The sequence below is a fragment of the Corythoichthys intestinalis genome, chromosome 22, assembly GCF_030265065.1.
Source record: "Corythoichthys intestinalis isolate RoL2023-P3 chromosome 22, ASM3026506v1, whole genome shotgun sequence".
NCBI lineage: Eukaryota > Metazoa > Chordata > Actinopteri > Syngnathiformes > Syngnathidae > Corythoichthys > Corythoichthys intestinalis.
In genome coordinates, this window is record NC_080416.1 from 30,598,976 (window position 1) to 30,619,197 (window position 20,222).

General features: G+C 39.7%; 1 protein-coding gene across 1 annotated transcript in view; it reads left to right on the forward strand.

The window, feature by feature from the left end:
- The window catches only part of LOC130910663 (synaptotagmin-like protein 1), a 49,905-nt gene extending 30,241 nt beyond the window's left edge, over nucleotides 1-19,664 (forward strand). Inside the window, exons 8-13 of the mRNA XM_057828149.1 lie at nucleotides 7,266-7,368; nucleotides 7,629-7,790; nucleotides 10,905-10,983; nucleotides 11,064-11,160; nucleotides 17,656-17,861; nucleotides 17,926-19,664. Of these exons, the coding sequence (XP_057684132.1) occupies nucleotides 7,266-7,368; nucleotides 7,629-7,790; nucleotides 10,905-10,983; nucleotides 11,064-11,160; nucleotides 17,656-17,861; nucleotides 17,926-18,071 (793 nt within the window). The 3' untranslated portion in view covers nucleotides 18,072-19,664. The remainder of the gene's footprint in view (nucleotides 1-7,265; nucleotides 7,369-7,628; nucleotides 7,791-10,904; nucleotides 10,984-11,063; nucleotides 11,161-17,655; nucleotides 17,862-17,925) is intronic.
- Nucleotides 19,665-20,222: the final 558 nt, after the last annotated feature.

Here is a 20,222-nt window from a genome sequence, read left to right on the forward strand (position 1 = left end):
AGCGCTTTTTGTGAACATTATTTTTTTGAGAGATAGGAATATTATTTTTGTTGTGCTTTCACTAAATGATACTGAAGCGACTTAACTGTTCCGCCCAAATGCATGATAGCAAGTTGGGCAACCATGACTGTCAGTGGTGGCTGCAAATGGTATACAGTATGTTCTGCGTTGTGTTAAGAAAAAGATTGTCTCCTGTAAGAGTTCGGAATATTATTTTTGTTGTGCTTTCACTAAATGATACTGTAGCGACTTAACTGTTCCATCCAAATGCATGATGGGAAGTTGGGCAACCATGATTGTCAGTGGTGGCTGCAAATGGTACACAGTATGCGCTGCGTTGTGTTCAATTAAGCGTGTTAAGAAAAAGATTGTCTCCTGTCATTCTTCCCCACGTCGTTCGCCACAATACTTATATTTGTTGTGAAAAAGTTCCCAAAGTTTAAGCCAATAAAAGGCGCGGTCCAATGAACGCCTGTGTCCACTCGCATTTCTCTGCCTTTTCGCTCTCAATGTGCTAAAACGGCATCATTGTAAACTGTTTGAGGCAACGCATGCACGGAATGACCCGTTCATGCGTTGCCTCAAATTGCGTCATATATTTTAACGTGATTAATTAAAAAATTAATTACCGCCCGTTAACGCGATAAATTTGATAGCACTAGTTTTTATACAATTTTTAAAATTAGTTAAACTAATAGGTCTCCATTGTTATTGACGTCACAGGGCGGTGAAATCACATGGTTACGCCGTGCTTCCAGAGTATGACTAGTGACATGAACATGTCATCTGTTCAGCCCTTTCAATGGGAACCCGAGTGGAACATTAATGAGCATGACAGCACTGTCGACGTTTCACAAAACGAGCAGCAAACGCAAAATGAACAGGAAAGACCAGATGAGAATAGACGAGAGTAGGACAAAACCAGTGTTCCGCCAATATGTGCTACACCAGCGAAACGTCCTACTAGAGGCGAATTTGACACCCAAAGTACTACCGTGCGCTTTCAGCTTGTTTTGTTTAGATGCATACAGGCAGAACATACTAAAGATGCCTTAAGAAAATACTTAAATGTAGTAATATCGAGTAAGGGTGGTTTAAATACGCTACGTGACCAATGTGGTCAACAGATCAACAATCTGCTTTGGAGCTACCACAAGAAAACACAATACTTAAAAGTATGAGAGGGAAACATGCGAAAAGTGTTTTGAGGCATTGAAAAGGTGATGAAAGACTCAATTAAAACACACTAAAACACACACGGATGTCTCGCCTCAGAGGAAGGAATTTCAGAATAGTGTGGAAGAGTAGTGTTCGTCTAGTGACAGTGACAAACTATGTCATCACCCCGAGCCTCCATTGTGCGCATAAAACATGGTCCCCTCTGTAGGTCAAAACATGTACTAAATATAGATTTTTAAGTCAATAGCCTTAATTTCTGTGTTTCTAATATATTTTAGTAAAAGAGAACAATTGTGGCTTATTAGAGCCTACAAGTCTTTAAGTCTGAGGTTCCCTTTAAAATCTGGATAATCAAGGTCTTACATTGTCTTAAGTTTAATGGAAAATTGTAGTTGGTATAAAATTTCCAGACTATGTGTTTAATGCCAGCGAAAACACTTTAGTCTGCCGTAAAACTTCTAATGGTGTGGATTTGTTTTATTATTGGCCCTACACTAAATACGACAGTTTGCGATTGATATATATTATACGTTACGGTTTCCGCAACCTTGGCATTCGTCAGCGACTCGTAGCCCAAAATGTTATTGATATATCCCAATAAGAATTGATATATCCAGGGGTGAAAGTGGGCAGGAACGCCGTACCGAAAAGAAGTTCCGGGAACGGTGCTTTGATCCCGAAAAAATGACGGCAACTGTCAAAACCCCATGCTAAAAACAACCTGCCTGGCTGCCACACAGGCATCTCTAAGAGGAAAACAATCTACAAACATCAGATTCACATACACAAGTATTAACAACAAGCATAAAGTGCTTGTGTAGCGTCATCTGTTTCCGTCGTCTGTTTTTGCCTTCCACTGTTTATTATTTATTCCACGGACAGCCGGAGTTCTCCCAGCGAGTGCCATCATGTTAACCTATAATGCTTGACCCCAGAAATAATGAACAGAAAATTTAGGTTTGTTTAAATTTTTGAAAGCTTAAAAAATTGAACATATTTTAAATTAATTTGTAGTCTGTGGTCCTTCTCAAAAAATTTGTATATTGTGATAAAGTTTGTTATTTTCTGTAATATACTGATAAACATTAGACTTTGATATATTTTAGATTCATTACACACAACTGAAGTAGTTCAAGCCTTTTATTGTTTTAATATTAATGATTTTGGCAAAAAAGTCAAGAAAAAACAAAAATCCCTATCTCAAAAAATTAGCATATCATGAAAAGGTACTCTAAGGGGCCGTTTACATGGTGACTCTCCGAGAATACGAAAAATTTCAAATTTGCATTTATATAGGCCTGTCTCCATTCGAACAATGTCGAAATTCCGCATGAAAACGATGTAGTATTCATGCCAGGCCCGAGGGGGCAGTGCAGATTTACAAGGCGACAGCGAATTATGCACTTTGACCCCAACAAGCTCCTCAGCCCGGAAAAAAATATGCCCGCCCACTCAAAGCAATGGCATTTTTCTTTTGTTCAAAAAGGCACAAAAATAGAAACATTCAACATATTTAATTTAAAAATTTTATTAAAACGGTAAATTAAAGCCGACATTCCGCCATATTTCCTGTTTTTAATGTTTAGTAGCACCGCTGCGCGCACCCAATGTGACATGTACGAGTGCTGACGTTATCGGCGCGGTCTCGCGCCGCGGGAGCTATTGATATTCATGCGAAGCAAGCTCCCCTCAATCCCCCGCAACCGAATTCTTCCACTTTGGAGGCAGGATTCAGAATTTTTCGTCTTCGCCGACACAATATGAACGCGATGCGATTCCGCTACTCGGTCATTGCGTCTTTGTGTCGCAGAGTCACCATGTAAACTGCCCCTAAAGAAGCTACTAACCTAATCATCTAAATCGACGAATTAACTCAAAACCCCTGCGAAAGATTCCTGAGGCTTTTAAAAACTCCCAGCCTGGTTCATTACTCAAAACTGCAATCATGGGCAAGACTGCCGACCTGACTGCTGTCCAGAAAGCCATCATTGACACCCTCAAGCAAGAGGCTAAGACACAGAAAGAAATTTCTGAGCAAACAGGCTGTTCCCAGAGTACTGTATCAAGGCACCTCAGTGGGAAGTCTGTGGGAAGGAAAAAGTGTGGCAGGAAACGCTGCACAACCAGAAGCGGTGACCGCACCCTGAGAAAGACTGTGGAGAAGGGCCGATTCCAGACCTTGGGGGACCTGCAGAAACTGTGGACTGAGGCTGGAGTAGAAACACCCAGAGCCACCGTGCACAGGCGTGTGCTGGAAATGGGCTACAGGTGCCGCATTCCCCAGGTCAAGCAACTTTTGAACCTGAAACAGTGGCAGAAGCGCCTGACCTGGGCTACAGAGAAGCAGCACTGGACTGTTCCTCAGTGGTCCAAAGTACTTTTTTCAGATGAAAGCAAATTTTGCATGTCATTCGGAAATCGAGGTGCCAGAGTTTGGAGGAAGACTGGTGAGAAGGAAATGCCAAAATGCCTGAAGTCCAGTGTCAAGTACCCACAGTGAGTGATGGTCTGGGGTGCCATGTCAGCTGCTAGTGTTGGTCTACTGTGTTTTGTCAAGGGCAGGGTCAAAGCAGCTAGCTATCAGGAGATTTTGAAGCACCTAATGCTTCCATCTGCTGAAAAGCTGGAGATGAAGATTTCATTTTTCCGCACGACCTGGCACCTTCTCAAAGTGCCAAAACCACTGGTAAATGGTTTACTGACCATGGCATTACTGCACTCAATTGGCCTGCCAACTCTCCTGACCTGAACCCCATAGAGAATCTGTGGGATATTGTGAAGAGAAAGTTGAGAGACACCAGACCCGACCCTGTGGATGAGCTTAAGGCCGCTATCGAAGCATCCTGGGCCTCCAAAACACCGCAGCAGTGCCACAGGCTGATTGCCTCCGTGCCACGCAGCATTGAAGCAGTCATTTCTGCAAAAAGATTCTCGACTGAGTATTGATTGCATAGATGATATAATTAATTGAAGGTTGACTATTTTTGTATTAAAAAGCACTTTTTTTGTATTGGTCGGATGAAATATGCAAATTTTTTGAGATAGGGATTTTTGTTTTTTCTTGACTTTTGCCAAAATCATCATGAATATTAAAACAATAAAAGGCTTGAACTACTTCAGTTGTGTGTAATGAATCTAAAATATATGAAAGTAAAATGTTTATCAGTACATTACAGAAAATAATGAACTTTATCACAATCTGCTAATTTTTTGAGACTAGTATATGTTCTCAAATTTGTATCATAAAAGATACATTAAGCATTACATGCAGTTCTCGTGGTAAAACAAACACAATAAGGTGTTAAACAATTTTTTACTGCAATATGGTCCAGAAACGCTTGCCTCAAATGTGATACATTCGGTTATGTGCACTTTCGACTTATTTTTGTTCATTTGCCTATGTTAGGCTTGCCTGGCACGGCCAGACTGTTCTCCCTGTATTTTTCAAACACTGAAAGAATAGTCTGGGACCCAGCCAATAACGGCCTCTCGAGCAAGTACAAAATCAGTCGTCAAATCAGATTCGTTTATTTGCTTGATGTGTTCTTAACGAGCAACGTCACTCTTCCGCGTCGGAAGTCGTCTCCACAACAACACAGATGGCGAACAGGAGAGCCGAGAATATGTTCCAATCCACGGTAAAATCAGTTTTAAATTACCAAAAACACATCGACACAAGTCATTGACAACAGTCTGTCTCACGCTAGCCATGTTGAATAAACTCCGCTCTCCTTGTATGTTTACTTTCGCGCGCAAGTCCCTTGTCGCGTTTCTAACGTCACATCCGCCCGTCGCTGATTGGTCCACTCCGCTGTCTGTTTGCTGTGACTTGCGCCGCCCTGGAAATTTTATCCGCTTAATGGTGGCCAGACTCAATAGCTGGAACAGCGATGAGTCTGGAGTACCAAGCTAATGTTAGGCTACTTATTTCCTTATAATATAAGAAGGTTAATGTTTGTGTTATCTTCAAAATAAATTCTATTTCACTGTGCACAATGTAAGTCATTTGTACTTATTTATTTCATGTATGATACTTTAAAATACAATTTTGAATGAAAATCAAATTTTCATGTATACCTTGTTACAGTAAGTGTAATGCAGTAAATGCAGTAGCCTAATGCAAATGTTAAAACGTGAAAGTTTTATTTTATTTACCCCCATAAATAAACTACATAAACTACATAAATAAAAAAAGACATCTGGCTCTGTGGCGACCTTTTTGTGAGGGAGTTCCGGCATGAAATTCGAGCAAATTTCACCCCTGGATATATCGTTTTAAAACGGTGTCACAGTAACAAACAGGGAGAGACCAAAATCTTCCATTAGAAAAGTATTTACATTAGCTCCATTAGCTCAATGGTTGCCATTGAACATGCTTAACATCCAATTCATCTTGACTGGATTAGCGCCATCAATGGCACTGAAACCACAGCATGTCTTGTGGGCATTTACAGTTCACCTTCTTTTCATTTTGGGGCATTTAGAGGTGAGTTCCTGTTGATTTTGAGTCACTTCCTATTCTTATGGGGACATTCTTGAGTCACTTCCTTCCTCAGTAACCCCAAATCAACAGGAAGTGACCTAGAAATTTCAATTTATTCACACACACTTACATATTCACAAAATGTACGTCATCTCATAATGCTGAACTAGGACAGGTCTCCTTAAGAAGCTAGTCAAAGCTTATAGACAGGAGCCTGCGTACATTAAGACAACCATAAGAAGAAAAATTAGAAGAAGAGCAGAAAGGGTGAATCGTACCACATTATAGCATCCTAATACAATAACATCAATATCTGTGTACCCATACTCAAACGAAGAAGCCGACAGTTTTCTTGGAGCATATTATTCACTTTCTACTACACAAACTCAGTTCACAAACGCACCCCCTCCAGGTGAGTTTCAAGTACCGTATTGGCCTGAATATAAGACGGTGTTTTTTGCATTGAAATAAGACGGGGAAAAAGTGGGGGGTCGTTATATATTTGCGGTCTAGACGCTAGATGGCGCCAGATATCATTGAAGCGATGTTCTGTCATGACAGATCTCAGCTACTCTCAAGTTTAACCAGTTTGCATTATTTTATTGCAATGTTTTTCCTTATTCAGATTTGTTTCAAGACTACAGTGACAGTTTGACTTCACTTTGATGGTTAATGCAGTTATTTTAATTTTGTTGTTAGTTCACAATAGATTGGCTTCTGGTTTTTGAAATGTAAATAAACCATTCATTTACGAATGTGATTGCACTTTAGTTTACATATTTAAATGTTCAGATTTTAAGATTTGAATGAGGAAAAATAACATGATTTTTCTCTCAAATATATAGTTATAATCATTTGTTTCAGATGTACTGTAATTATTTTCAGTATAAAAATGGATTTGGTGTTCAAAAAGTCTTTTTTCAAACTTAAAAAAGGGAGGGTCATCTTATAATCAGCTCCGTCTTATATTCGGGCCAACACAATATATTTTTTGTTGAGGTGGCGTGGCTCAGTGGTAGAGTAGTTGTCTCCCAACCCAGAGGTTGTGAGTTCAATTCTCCGCCCTGATGAACTCGTCTAAGTGTCCTTGAGCAAGACACTGAACCCCACGTTGCTCCTGGTGCTGCGTCACCAGTAGGTGGATGGTGAGATAGTGTAAAGCGCTTTGAGCGTCTTGAAAGGTGGAAAAGCGCTATATAAGTACCACACCATTTAAGCAGCAACATTAGTAGTAGCAGCACTAGCATTAAACATGCACTATAATATATGTTTTATTTATTTTTCCTACTGACACCGGTTGGGTGCTGGTCGCCACGTTACATCTATTAATTGATTCATGGTTAGCGGCTAATTTAGCGCTGCACAGAGACTAATGCTACGTCGCGAGACAAATAGTTAAGCAACTGAGGTTTGGGGGGCACACACATACACCCGTGATTCGACTCTTTCTGTGTTACTTCTGCGTTGGGGCTGCAAGCGGGGGCGAGGACGATGTTTAGTCTCGACAATGTTAAATTAAAAAAAAAGGTTTCAGTCAAATATTTTTTCCACTTGAATTCATGGAATCACTCACTATCAAGCTAAGGCTGTAACTTTTTTTCAGATACGTCAAATGCTACCTGCTGCCCGACATGTCTAGTCGCGGTAAGAGGAAAACGGCAGTGAAGAAGCGGACGCAGAACCCTGTTTTCGAGCAGACGCTGAAAGTAAGACGCTCTCTGGAGACAACGTTAGGTACATTAGCCAATAAGCTGAAATATAGAGCTGTTTACAGTAAAGCCATTTTCTTTTATGTACGGGTACAAAAGTTTCATCAAATTTTTCCCCTCCCAAAAAAATAACCATTAGCACTAATTTCAAAAATCTGTTTTAATGTGAATGTAAGTGTTCCTAATATTGTGGCTGGTAAGGTACATACTGTATGCTGATGTACTAATACTGATCAATGTTTTCTGTCACTTGCCAGTACAAAGTGCGCGAAAACGAGTTGAAAAGCCGGACATTGAATCTGTCGGTGTGGCACTCGGAGCCCCTGGCCAGGAATGTGTTTCTGGGCGAGGCGGAGGTGGTGCTGGGCCTCTGGGACTGGGATTTCATGCAGCCGCTTTGGCAAGACCTGCAGCCACGGGTGACACACAAACACATAATAGATGCTTGATTTGGATAAACAGACCCATTCATAGTTATCATCCATAAATTCCAAATCATCCAAAAAAAATGCATTCATGCATTGATCGAACCCCAGGGGTTCGATGAGTCAGTCCAAGGGGTTCGGTGAAGGTTAAGACACGCAGAGCCCTATTTTTGGACGCTGACTAAATCTAGGTAAAGTGGCGTTTTAGACTAGGTTTTGGACTGGTTAGTACCCAATTTACAAGCTTTATTCCAATGGCGTACCTCACGTAACACGTCACCTTTGCACATTAATATTCATGACGTTAACAACTGTTGCTAGGGGGTCAAACTTGCGTTTGTCCCTCATGCTAGATGCATGTAAATAGTGTACGAACGAGATGTTTACTGAGCTAAACCTACCAATTCTGTCCGCAAATGATGTCCCTGGTGCCAAATTCACCGGTAAAGATGTGGAAGGACATACAAATGTTTCGTTAAAGAGATGGCTTGAGTGTCGAGGGCTGAAAAAGACAGGAAAAAGAGCCAACCTGATCCAGAGGTAGCTTTTTTAACGACACTTTTTTCTTTTGTGCATTGCCTTACGCCACTGACAATGACATTCTCCTGTTTCAACAAGCTATCCTTTACCAACATATGCCCTGTCTTTTTTAATATATTTTATCCTCTGGTTGTCTTACGTCTCTGACCGTTCTTGGGAGTAATTTATATTGCTACTTTTGTGTAGTGATCACAAATGCTACTCAGTGACAGCCAACGATCACTTGTAATTTTTTTCATTCATAACAATGAATGACAGAAAAGGTAACAACAGTGGCAGTCAGATACCATATTATTTTTTTTCTGGCCATTCATTGTCAGACAGAAGCAGCACGGCAAAACGCCGTGCTAAAAAATGAGTAAAAATATCAAAATGGCTTACCTCTTAGGGGCAGGCTGTGGCAGGCAATGGATCAGCATTGTCATCTGTAGGACCGTGGCCCCCAACAAAATGTTTACTGCATATGACGGTGAATGGCTTCACCTTGCTGGCATTAAACTGGTCTTTTGGACGTCCGCACAAGTTGATCCATTTTTTCCTCTGGGCTTTGGGAAACGTATGAAAAAAACATCCTTCATATTTCATAATGTCTAGAGTCGTTTCTGCAAGTTCATTAGCAGCAGTGTTTACTTGCCATGTTCTTTTTTGAAAGATTACCGGCAGAAAACGAATAGTATTAGCATGGGTTGCATGCGAGCTCGCTTCTATGTTGACCCCCTTCCGGTTTACCATAGTGACGTTACACAGCCTTGCGGTCTAAAAATAGCATTTGTTCAGTATGCTATTCCAAAGGGTTTGGTTAATGCACGTGTGGGTTGGGTAACTTTAGCCAGGTTAAGAACCAGTGGAGTAGATTTTAGAAAAATAATCTGACTAAGACATTACAGTGTATATCAGGGGCGGACTGGTAATCTGTAGCTTCTGGAGGATCACAGAACGGCCGCCGGCCCTCTGGATGGCCGCCGGCTGCCATACATACATCACTGTTTTTATCCCCCCTATCCTCTATGATTATCTACAGTTCGCATCCAATCCGACAGGTGGCAGCAATGCGCCTGGCTGTTAACTGCCAATCTGGTAGGAGAAGAACGAAGAAAGCACAGAGTAGCCTACTTTGGTAAAGCCTTACTCCTTGTGGAAGCAAAATAGTGACGAGCGTGGATAAACAATATGGATGGTGGTGGCAAAAAAACAACAGAGAAGGGTGGCACGGAGAAGGTTAGAGAGGAAAAACTGAAGAAACTCTAGGCAAAGCATCGAAATGTCACAAGTTTACACACATGTTCGCAAGCAGCAGTCTGGCCGCAACAGCCACGCCGACTAGCAACAGCCAAGCCCCCGGCGATGGTGAGAGTGGGAGCGGCAGCCGCTCTCACGTGCAGCCGGTGCAGGGAGAGACAACAGACGAGGGAGAAGGTAATGATGAGCTGGTGGAAGTTCCTCAGAGAAGCGCAGGGCAAGTAAGTAGGGAGGAAGAGGGTTAGTTGCTAGGTATATTGGCAATTGTTATCCACCAGGTAGCTACATTTTAAATGAAATAAATGGCAATTAAAGGGTTAGTGCCAGCTAGTCCATGTCCCTGTTTGCAATCATGTCAAGTTACAGTATGCTAGTCCTGCTATACCTCTCCTAAGAAAACTATTTTAGCTGTAGAACACCGTATGCAATATTAATTCAGACGAAATATAACAAAATATTAATACAATGAATGGTTTTACTTTAAAGTTGAGGTAGTTAAATTGATATGATGTATATTTTTAGTCATTTATATATTGTTTTGTTTTCTGGTTAATAGTTTCCAATGAAAGTTATGTATACAGGATTTGTCTTGAAATGTTTATCGTATTTTTATTGATATTGAAATTGTTAATAATTTCTCAGTGAGTATTCAAGTTAATATGTATAATAATGCAAGGTTTAGTTCTTCATAGCCGCTTCATTTTTTTCTCAAAGTGCACGAAACATTTCTCCCGGGGGGGCATTCCCTTTGTACAGCGATTCATGTGGGCTGGGCTGAGTCAAAGTCCAGGGCTGCTTTTTAGTCCCAGTCTGCCCCTGGTGTATATGAAGTGGAGTGTATAAAGTACTATGACCATAGGCATATTCTGTAGATTATGCTATGTAGACTCCAAACTCCAAAGTTTTCTTTTGTTTTTTTTTTACTGGTGAAATTTATACTGGGGGACTGTAAATCAATACTGGGGCATGTGCCCCATTGGAATATTTCTGCATGGTTACTATCCACCTCTGCCCGCAAACCGAAATGAGTTTGACACCCTTGGACTAGATGACACCTAGTAAAAATGATGTACACAGTAAAGACGGTTTTCTCAAAATATTTAATTGTGCAAATTTCTTAGGCCTCTGAGAAACAACTGCCTTTTGAGTGTAATGAATATTACAAAGCAATCTGATTATGTGCATGACCGTGTATGGATACTTAATAAAGTGTCCTATTACATCATGTTGCGCCTCGCCGGAGAATATACGTCACTGCCTTCCGCCTTAGGAGACGGAGACACACTTTGAATTTCAACTAAGCTTCTCTTTGTCATCCTTACGTGGCAGTTCTACTTGAGGCCAGACAGCGTGAGGAGTCGTGGGACTCTGTTGTTCTCCATCAAGTTCATCCCAGAGGAATTTGAGGGTCAGCAAAGCGAACAAAAGCTTTTACATCTGAATACAGCCAATGATGATCAATAACGTCGCCTTTGTGTGCATTTTAAGGTGGTCTGCCCCTCACGGGGGAGCTTCACATTTGGCTTCAAGAGGCTCAGGGCCTGATGTCCAAAAAAGGGGGCGCTCTTGACTCATTTGTGAGAAGGTTTGTTTATTTGCTTATTTAATTTCAGCAAGGTGGTGCTTGTCTTAAGAAATTCTCAAGACAGAATTTTACATCCAAACCTTCACATTTTAAATAATACACATACAAAATATAAAAGGTTTAAAAGTAAATACACTTTTCTGGGGAAATTAAAAAAAAAAAAAAAGATAACCATACAATTCTGTCAAAATTTGAACATTTTCAGTGGCCCTAATCATGTCCCACAAAAATCTCCATTGGTTGTCATTACTTTTGACTGTGGAGATATTTGTTCCCATGTATTTGTTGGTTTTACTTGATACATTCATTTCTGTATCGTTTGTCCTTCTGACTTTATTTGATAAGAGTGCAAGGGATCAGCTTCTTCTCTGAAGCAAAGTCAAACAGATTATACAGCTGCTTAGTAAAATTCCATTTCCTTGTGAGCCACTTTATGGGTTAACATGGAGGCCTGCCAATTCACATTTGGAATATTAATGCCCAATTTCTCCCAGAAAATGATTGAAATTACAAATGGTTTGGTAGTAATATCTTCATTTATTTTGCTTACAATGAAAAAACACAAAAGAGATTGACAACAACAGTGTCAACTCGTACTATCATTCGGCGTCTGAATGAAAAGGGACTCTATGGTAGGATACCCAGGAAGACCCCACTTCTGACCCAGAGACATAAAAAAAGCCAGGCTGGAGTTTCCCAAAACTTACCTGAGAAAGCCGAAAACGTTTTGGAAGAAATTGCTCTGGTCAGATGAGGCAAAAGACGAGCTTTTTGGGAAAAGTCATCAACATAGAGTTTACAGGAAAAAAAACGAGGCCTTCAAAGAAAAGGACACGGTCCCCACAGTCAAACATGGCGGAGGTTCCCTGATGTTTTTGGGTTGCTTTGCTGCCTCTGGCACTGGACTGCTTGACCGTGTGCATGGCATTATGAAGTCTGAAACTACCAATAAATTTTGCAACACAGTGTAAGGCCCAGTGTGAGAAAGCTGGGTCTCCCTCAGAGGTCATGGGTCTTCCAACAGGACAATGACCCAAAACACACTTCAAAAAGCACTAGAAAATGGTTTGAGAGAAAGCACTGGGGACTTCTGAAGTGGCCAGCAATGATTCCAGACCTAAAACCCATGGAACACCTGCGGAGAGATCTGAAAATGGCAGTTTCGAGAAGGCAACCTTCAAATCTTAGAGACCTGGAGCAGTTGGCCAAAGAAGAATGGTCTAAAATTACAGCAGAGCATTGTAAGAAACTCACTGATGGATACTGGTAGCGGTTGTTCGCAGTTATTTTGTCTAAAGGTTATATTACCAAGTATTAGGCTGAGGGTGCCAATACTTTTGTCCAACCCATTTTTGGAGGGTTGTTTTTCATTCTCTTTTGTGTTTTTTCATTGCAAGCAAAATAAATGAAGATATTACTACCGAAACATTTGTAATTGTAATCATTTTCTGGGAGAAATTGAGCATTATCTGACAGAATTGCAGGGGTGCCAATACTTTTGGCCAGCAGTGAGGGGAAACTGCAGCTTTTGGAGGATGTAAAAAGGTTGTCCGCCCGATTGCCTGCCTGAGTGGTCCACTGTGCGGCAAAGCCAAGACACCCCTTCCCTGCAAACACTTAAAATGCTAATTGGAGTAATCCAACCCAGTGGTTTTGCGAGTGTGAATGGAATGACTAATGAGGACCTCAATGCTCACAAAATATATGCTGACTAGGGTCAGAACACTCTTCCCTGGATACAAAAGGGATTTTTAAACCAACTGATTCCCCTTGGTAGTTGTAGTGTGTAACCGATATCCCGATATTCTCCAACTCCAAAAAATCTCAATACCAATATCAAACCGATATCGATATATGTCGTCGTTGATTTAAATATCATGGCTTATTGTATTGTGATGCCCAATGTTGTTAATAACAGCGTTAGAGTATAACAGCGTTTCTAATGGAGTTGTTTTTTTCAGTAGTGAGTAATCTGATTACCGTAATTTTCGTACTATAAGGTGCACCTGACTATAAGCCGCCACCCACCAAATTTGACACAAAAATGGCATTTATGAAAAATGGCCATCACTGCTCCCTTGGGGAAGACGGTCAACCTGTTGCCACCTGCTGTCAACACTGTTGCCATCTAACATGCCTCCTTGCATGCATTCCAGCGCTACAGATGTAAATAACAATCAAAATTCATGTTCTGTGCTAATTATTTCTTCAGTTACTGTTCCAGTTGTTTCATTGAATGCTAGTTATGGTATTTGGTAACACTTTATTTTTCAGTGGCGCCATAAGACTGTCATAAGACCATCATAATTATAACATGACACTGCCATGAGCATTAATGAATGCTGATGACAGATGTCATTTGGTGTCATCTGGCAAATTATCTCACTTTTGAATAGATGTAAAGATTCGAGCTGGACATAAATGGAGTTAGTGACATAATTTATAATGTCATTAATTCCCATGATAGTGTCATATCTTATGACACAGCTGTCAAAGAAAGTGTTACTTATTAACCCAAATAAATCAACAAATCGGCTGCACTGGACTATAAACCGCAGGATTCAAAATGAGGGGAAAAAGTAGCAGTTTTTAGTACGAAAGGTGAATTTTTTTTTTCTCAAAAAAAAAAAAAAAGTCTAATGTGTGACTTTTTTTTAAATGAAAAAAAATCATTCAATTCAATCATTTAATACGAATATATTTTTTGTGAAAGATGTTATAGAATATATAATGTAATAGCGTGTAGAACATGAAAAGTAATGTTACTTTGTTAAGTTACTGCTAAGTTAATTTGATGAGTAACTAATTACTTTTATTATATTATTACAACAGTAATACAAACAGTGGCTGCTGCTGGCCAAAAAAGATATTTTAATACCCCTCCTCTTTGAAAGGGCGGAGGCGGCGGCATGTTGCTGACATGTATTTCTGTCGGGGATGTGTGTGTGTGTGTGGGGGGGGGGGGGGGGGGGGGTCAAGTCATCATCCAATTAAACGTACGTTTGGGGAGGGGCGGGGGGAAGGGATGGACCGCCACATTCAGCAAGTGAAAAGGGGAGAATGTAAATCTGAACATAATGAAAATAATTCACCTAATAATGATAGGGTCTATTCCATCCTTACCACATATAGAAAGACAATCTAAATTACCTATATAACTGAATTCATTATATAATACAAATAGTGCTGCAACGATTAATCAATTAACTGGAGTAATCGATTAAAAAAAAAAGATTCGAATTAAATTTTGCTGCTTCGAGTATTCGTTTAAAGTGGTGTCGTCATGGTTTATTTTGAAAATGTTTGCATTTAGTTTTATTGATTTGGGTGGATACACTGCCCTCTGGTCTGCCTTATTTCACATGGGTGAATCCAGCTGCTCCCTGTTAAGACCAACATAAGCTAAGCTTTTGTTTGCGCTGTTTTTTTTTTTTTTTTTTTTTTTTTTTATGCATTCGTAACTTAGTTTACAGATAGCTGTTTTTGGGGGAAAATGTGTCTGAACCATTTGTTAAGAGCATTGTAAAACGGACTTTTTGCTATGTAAGTTAGCCAATTGTTCTTTTGTTGTGTGTGTATATATATATATATATATATATATATATATATATATACAGTATATATCATCATTTTTTTTTTTTTTATACTGTTTGAGGTTGAGCTCAGGTATTTTAATTTTTCATCGTCCTTATTCAATTACTCGATTATTCGAACTGACTAGTTCATCGATTAATCGACTACTAAAATAATCGATAGCTGCAGCCGTAAATACAAATAAGATTGCTTAAAGGTTGGTGAGGATAATTTGAGCATCCTGAAAAGTTGGTAGTGTTATATTCCTACTGTCCCTATGCAAACTTACGCCCTTGGATTTCACCAAATATTTGTAAATATTAAACATAATCCAGTAATAAGAATTTTACCATTACCCATTACTAAGGGTGTCAACAATAATCGATGCGGCGATGCATCCCGATGCGGGGCAGGGACGATTCGATTCGATGCGGGCAACACGCTGAATCGATGCAGCGCATTTTAAAATATATAAGTACGTTCAAAAATCTTCCCTGCGCAATTCCGGTGATGCAATGAATTTGGTTTCCCCATTTGTATTGTTATTCTCATGTTTACCTGTAGAGAGAGCTACTTTACATTCAAAGCAAGCACGTAGAGGTTAGATCGGGTCTAAAAAATTCCAGCCCAACCCAACACGGCCCGCTGGTATTGAAGCCCAACCGGCCAGATCAATTAACGAGATTTGCATGCCCGAGCCAAGTGATGCAGAAAAAAAAAAAAAAACGCAGCAGCAGCAGGAGCAATTTATTTTCATTTCTTCAAGTTTTCTTACTGTTTAAATAGTCTACATATTTTTATAATTGTTATAAAAGCATTTACACAATGGAATAACGCTGGGAAAGTTTAATATAAAAAAAACATGGTTTTGCAGACACACAGAGAAGATTCGAAAGGATCACATTTGCCTTTGTGTGCATAAATAAAAGTGTCTTTCCTAACAAATTCTCAGTTGGCAGACAAAAAACGCAAGTTTACTCAATATTTAAATAGTCTACATATTTTTAAGAGATTTATAAAAGCATTTACACAACAAAATAAAGCTGGGAAAGTTTAATATTAAAAAAAAAAAAAAAAAAAAAAGCACGGTTTTACAGTCACACAGAGGAGAAGATTCGAAAGGATCACATTTGCCTTTGTGTGCATAAATAAAAGTGTCTTTCCTAACAAATTCTCAGTTGGCAGACAAAAAACGTAAGTTTACTCAATATTTAAATAGTCTACATATTTTTAAGAGATTTATAAAAGCATTTACACAACAAAATAACGCTGGGAAAGTTTAAAATTAAAAAAAAAAAAACACGGTTTTACAGACACACAGAGGAGAAGATTCGAAAGGATCACATTTGCCTTTGTGTGCATGAATAAAAGTGTCTTTCCTAACAAATTCTCAGTTGGCAGACAAAAAAACGCAAGTTTACTCAATATTTAAATAGTCTACATATTTTTAAGAGATTTATAAAAGCATTTACACAACGAAATAACGCTGGGAAAGTTTAATATTTAAAAAAAAAAAAAAAACACGGTTTTGCAGTCACACAGAGGAGAAGATTCGAAAGGATCACATTTGCCTTTGTGTGCATAAATAAAAGTGTCTTTCGTAACGAATTCTCAGTTGGCAGAAAAACAAAACGCAAGTTTATTCAATATTTAAATAGTCTACATATTTTTATGAGATTTATAAAAGCATTTACACAACGAAATAACGCTGGGAAAGTTTAATTAAAAAAAAAAAAAACACGGTTTTACAGACACACAGAGGAGAAGATTCAAAAGGATAACATTTGCCTTTGTGTGCATAAATAAAAGTGTCTTTCGTAACGAATTCTCAGTTGGCAGGAAAAAAACGCAAGTTTACTCAATATTTAAATAGTTTACATATTTTTATGAGAATTATAAAAGCATTCCCACAACGAAATAACAGGAGGAGAAGAAGAAAAAGAGGGCTGCGCCACAGCCCTCTGCGCATTTTTTAAAATTATTTTTTTTTAAATAATTTATTAGTCCGGCGCGGCGACCCGACCCACCCAAACGTGAATGCTTAACATTTCGGGTCGGGTTCGGGCAAAAGATCTAACCTCTATGCAGGGGGGACGAGGAACCCAAATCCGCTTCCTCACTGGAGTAACGTCACAGACAAGCGCAGTTGTAATCGAGAGAACAGAGAGATAGGACATAACATAACAATGGCTGAAACGGAGAAAGAGGGAGCGAGAAATATTATAGATATAAGATAGGCTAGGCCTACATTTTACTTTTGTTCTACATTGCAATTTAGTTGATGTTTTGATATTGCAATAAAGATGCTGCTGCACTACAATATTTTCTTTGTCGTTTTCTTTAATATTTACTTGAATATTTTTATTGATGGGTCGTTGTGACTAAAATACAGTGACTGTTATTACTGATTTTGCACAGGAGTTCAGATGTTGCATTGTGTGAAAGGCTGCTACTGTGTGTAAAAAAAAAAAAAAAAAGAGAAAGCCCTGGTCTCATTCAAAGCACTAATTAAATGCTGTGATCTGATTTTTTTTTTTTTTTTTAATATATATGAAAGTATACTATTTTCATTTGACTTCAACCAGGAGTGACACAAGAGCCAATAAAAAGTTGTTTAATGTCTGTCCGCTTGTGTTGGCTCATGATTCACGAAAAATATGCTTTGCTTTAGAATTTTAATGCATCCCAGGCTTTAATGCATCGCATTGCATTGCCGAATCGAACCGAATCGAATCGTGGCCCTCCGAATCGAATCAAATCGTGAGGGCAGTGCCGATGCACACCTCTACCCATTGCTGATGAATATTTAGCAGAAAACCTGCATGGTGAAGGCTAATTTTTCCAGAATTTGGGAGCCAAAATGTCCTCCAATTCTGGAATGACCCTTAATGTGACTGTATTTTTCTTCCATCCGACCAATAGTTACATCCTTCCGGACGTCGGCTGCCAGAGCGGCCAGAAGACACAGGTGGTAAAGCGCTCCGTGAGCCCGTCGTACAACCACACCATGGTGTACGACGGTTTCCAGAGCAGCGACCTGGAGGAGGCTTGCGCCGAGCTGAGCGTGTGGCAGCGCGAGGGCTTCAAGGTGCACATGATCGGCGGGATTCGCCTCAGCTGCGGGACAGGTAAAAAACAATACAGGCAAACTTCATGGAAACATCAAAATAATCGAGCGTTGTTGGCGAGTAGGTCAAAGTTACGGCGAAAAGGTCAAGTGGATGGACTCCACGGATGAAGAAATCTCTGTGTGGACTTCTATGATCAGAAACCCTAACCACTGGATCGAAGCCGCGCTGCCCATCAGGACAAACTTGACGCATCGCCCCACCAATTGATGTGCGTGTGCCGCACATGGACTGAAAAGACTTTATGTAGCCCTTTTAAATAATTCCTTCCAGAGTAGATTTTGTTAAATGAAAGAGGCAGATAAGACTTTGCCTGCATTTACTTGTGTAGTTGTGACCATGTGATCTTCCTTGTTATGTGATTAAATGTTCAACCTGTTTTTCCTGCTTGCTTATTAACGGTCGCTTTTTTAAAATGCAAAATTGTAAGCAAGTTACACTAAAAATGCAACATTTGTCTGGGGCTATCAATTTTTTTCCTTCATAGAAATGGACAAATAGTGAGAAATTATTTAAAAATCTTGTTTATTGCTAATCCTGGTTGAAATGTGTTGTCAAACTACCGTAGATGTAAAATAAAGACAATGAGACCTTGTTTAAGTCCATTCTGCGCAATGCAAATCGGATAGTGTAACCGTTTTCAACAAATGGTGGAGAAACATACCTAGTTAATATGGCAATTATCAGGCATATTCTTTATCTTCTGTGAAGAACAACTAGTACATTTTTGAACGGCTCCATGTACTGTATATCCTATGTGTGTATTGTGCTGCCCCCAAGTAGCCAAGGCACACAAACCGGAATATTCAACATAAAATCCATTGTATTCAATTGGAGCAAAAATATTCTAAGGTTTTTCTACGAGGGCTACGAGGGACAGAAACAAATGAACATACAATACATTCACCTGTGATTGGGCAGGTCTACAGAAAACTCATGATTCATACAGTAGAGCAGACATGTCCAAAGTCCGGCCCGGGGGCCAAATGCGGCCCGTGGTCAAATTTAGCCTCTGTCATAAAATCAATAACGTCTGGCTCGCACACAGACTTAATAAATTGGTCAGCAGAACTTCTACCAGCATATGAAGTAGCTTACACACGAAATGCTGCTTCTCAATTACCCCTCTAAAAGGCAGCAGCACTCTAAGCACCATTCCCAATTTTCTAAAATCGCGGCAATCAACTAAAAGAAGAAATTTGACCGAGACGGCCGACGCTTCAAGGATAGGTAGAAATTGGACTATTTCTTCACTAAAATACGCGACAACTGTGTCTGCCTCATTTGCAAAGAGACAGTCGCCATTTTTAAAGAGTTCAATGTGAGGCGATATTACCAAACAAGACACGCTGACATGCATGACAAGATTACAGGAAAGATACGTAGTGACAAATTGAAGCAACTTTAAGCTAGTTTAATTTTACAGCAGCAGTATTTCGCAAGAGCCCGAGAGTCGAAAGAGAACGCCACAAAGGCTAGTTGCAAGATTGTTCAAATTATTAATTAAAAAAAAAATAAAGCAAATGTGACACAGAATGGCTTGCTAAAATTTGCTTAAATATATTGTTCTACATAAAGGATGTCAGCCAAGGTCGGCCCCCCACATTTTTACCACACCAAATCTGGCCCCCTTTGCAAAAAGTTTGGACACCCCTGCAGTAAAGCAATGTTAATTAAGGGACTGTAACTGTAAAGTGGTACTCTTGAGTTTAATTGTGCTGTACAAATAAATTTGCCTTCTACCCCCTCCTAGTTAAAATAAATTGGTGTTCTCTAAATGTTTTTGACCTGGGCAAGCAGTGAATAAGTTGAGATAATCATGGTTTTTGTGTTGATGTTCATTGTAGTGAGTCTAGTGACCACTCCCTGAAAAGAAAGTTCCTGTGACACCATAAAAAATATTTTATAGCATTATTATTGAATGGAAAATCATATTTTGAGACGATTCGACGATATACAACAATTTGGCAAAGCACAGATAATGAGAAAAGAGTGTTTATTGTGTGTATGTGTATTATATTTGTGTTTATTCAGTACGACAGGGCTAAATTACCACATAATAGTCAAAATGCCAACTTTAACCTCTCGAACGGTATTTTATGCCACTGTAGTTAGTGCGGCTCTTGTCATTTCCTTCCAGGCGACTCGAGACGGAGGAACGAGCGTAAACAAAAGAGGAAGCGTAAGAGCTAGGCTACGTGCTAATCAGGACCAAGCGTCTCTTCCAAGTCTCTTTTTCACCTTTTGAAAACGAAAAGTCACACAAAACTACTCTGACTCATACGGCGGCGAGGGTGATAGCCCTCATTGATCGGCCAGCCCCCAGTAGGGTTGCCACCCAGGGGTGAAAGTGGGCCAGAA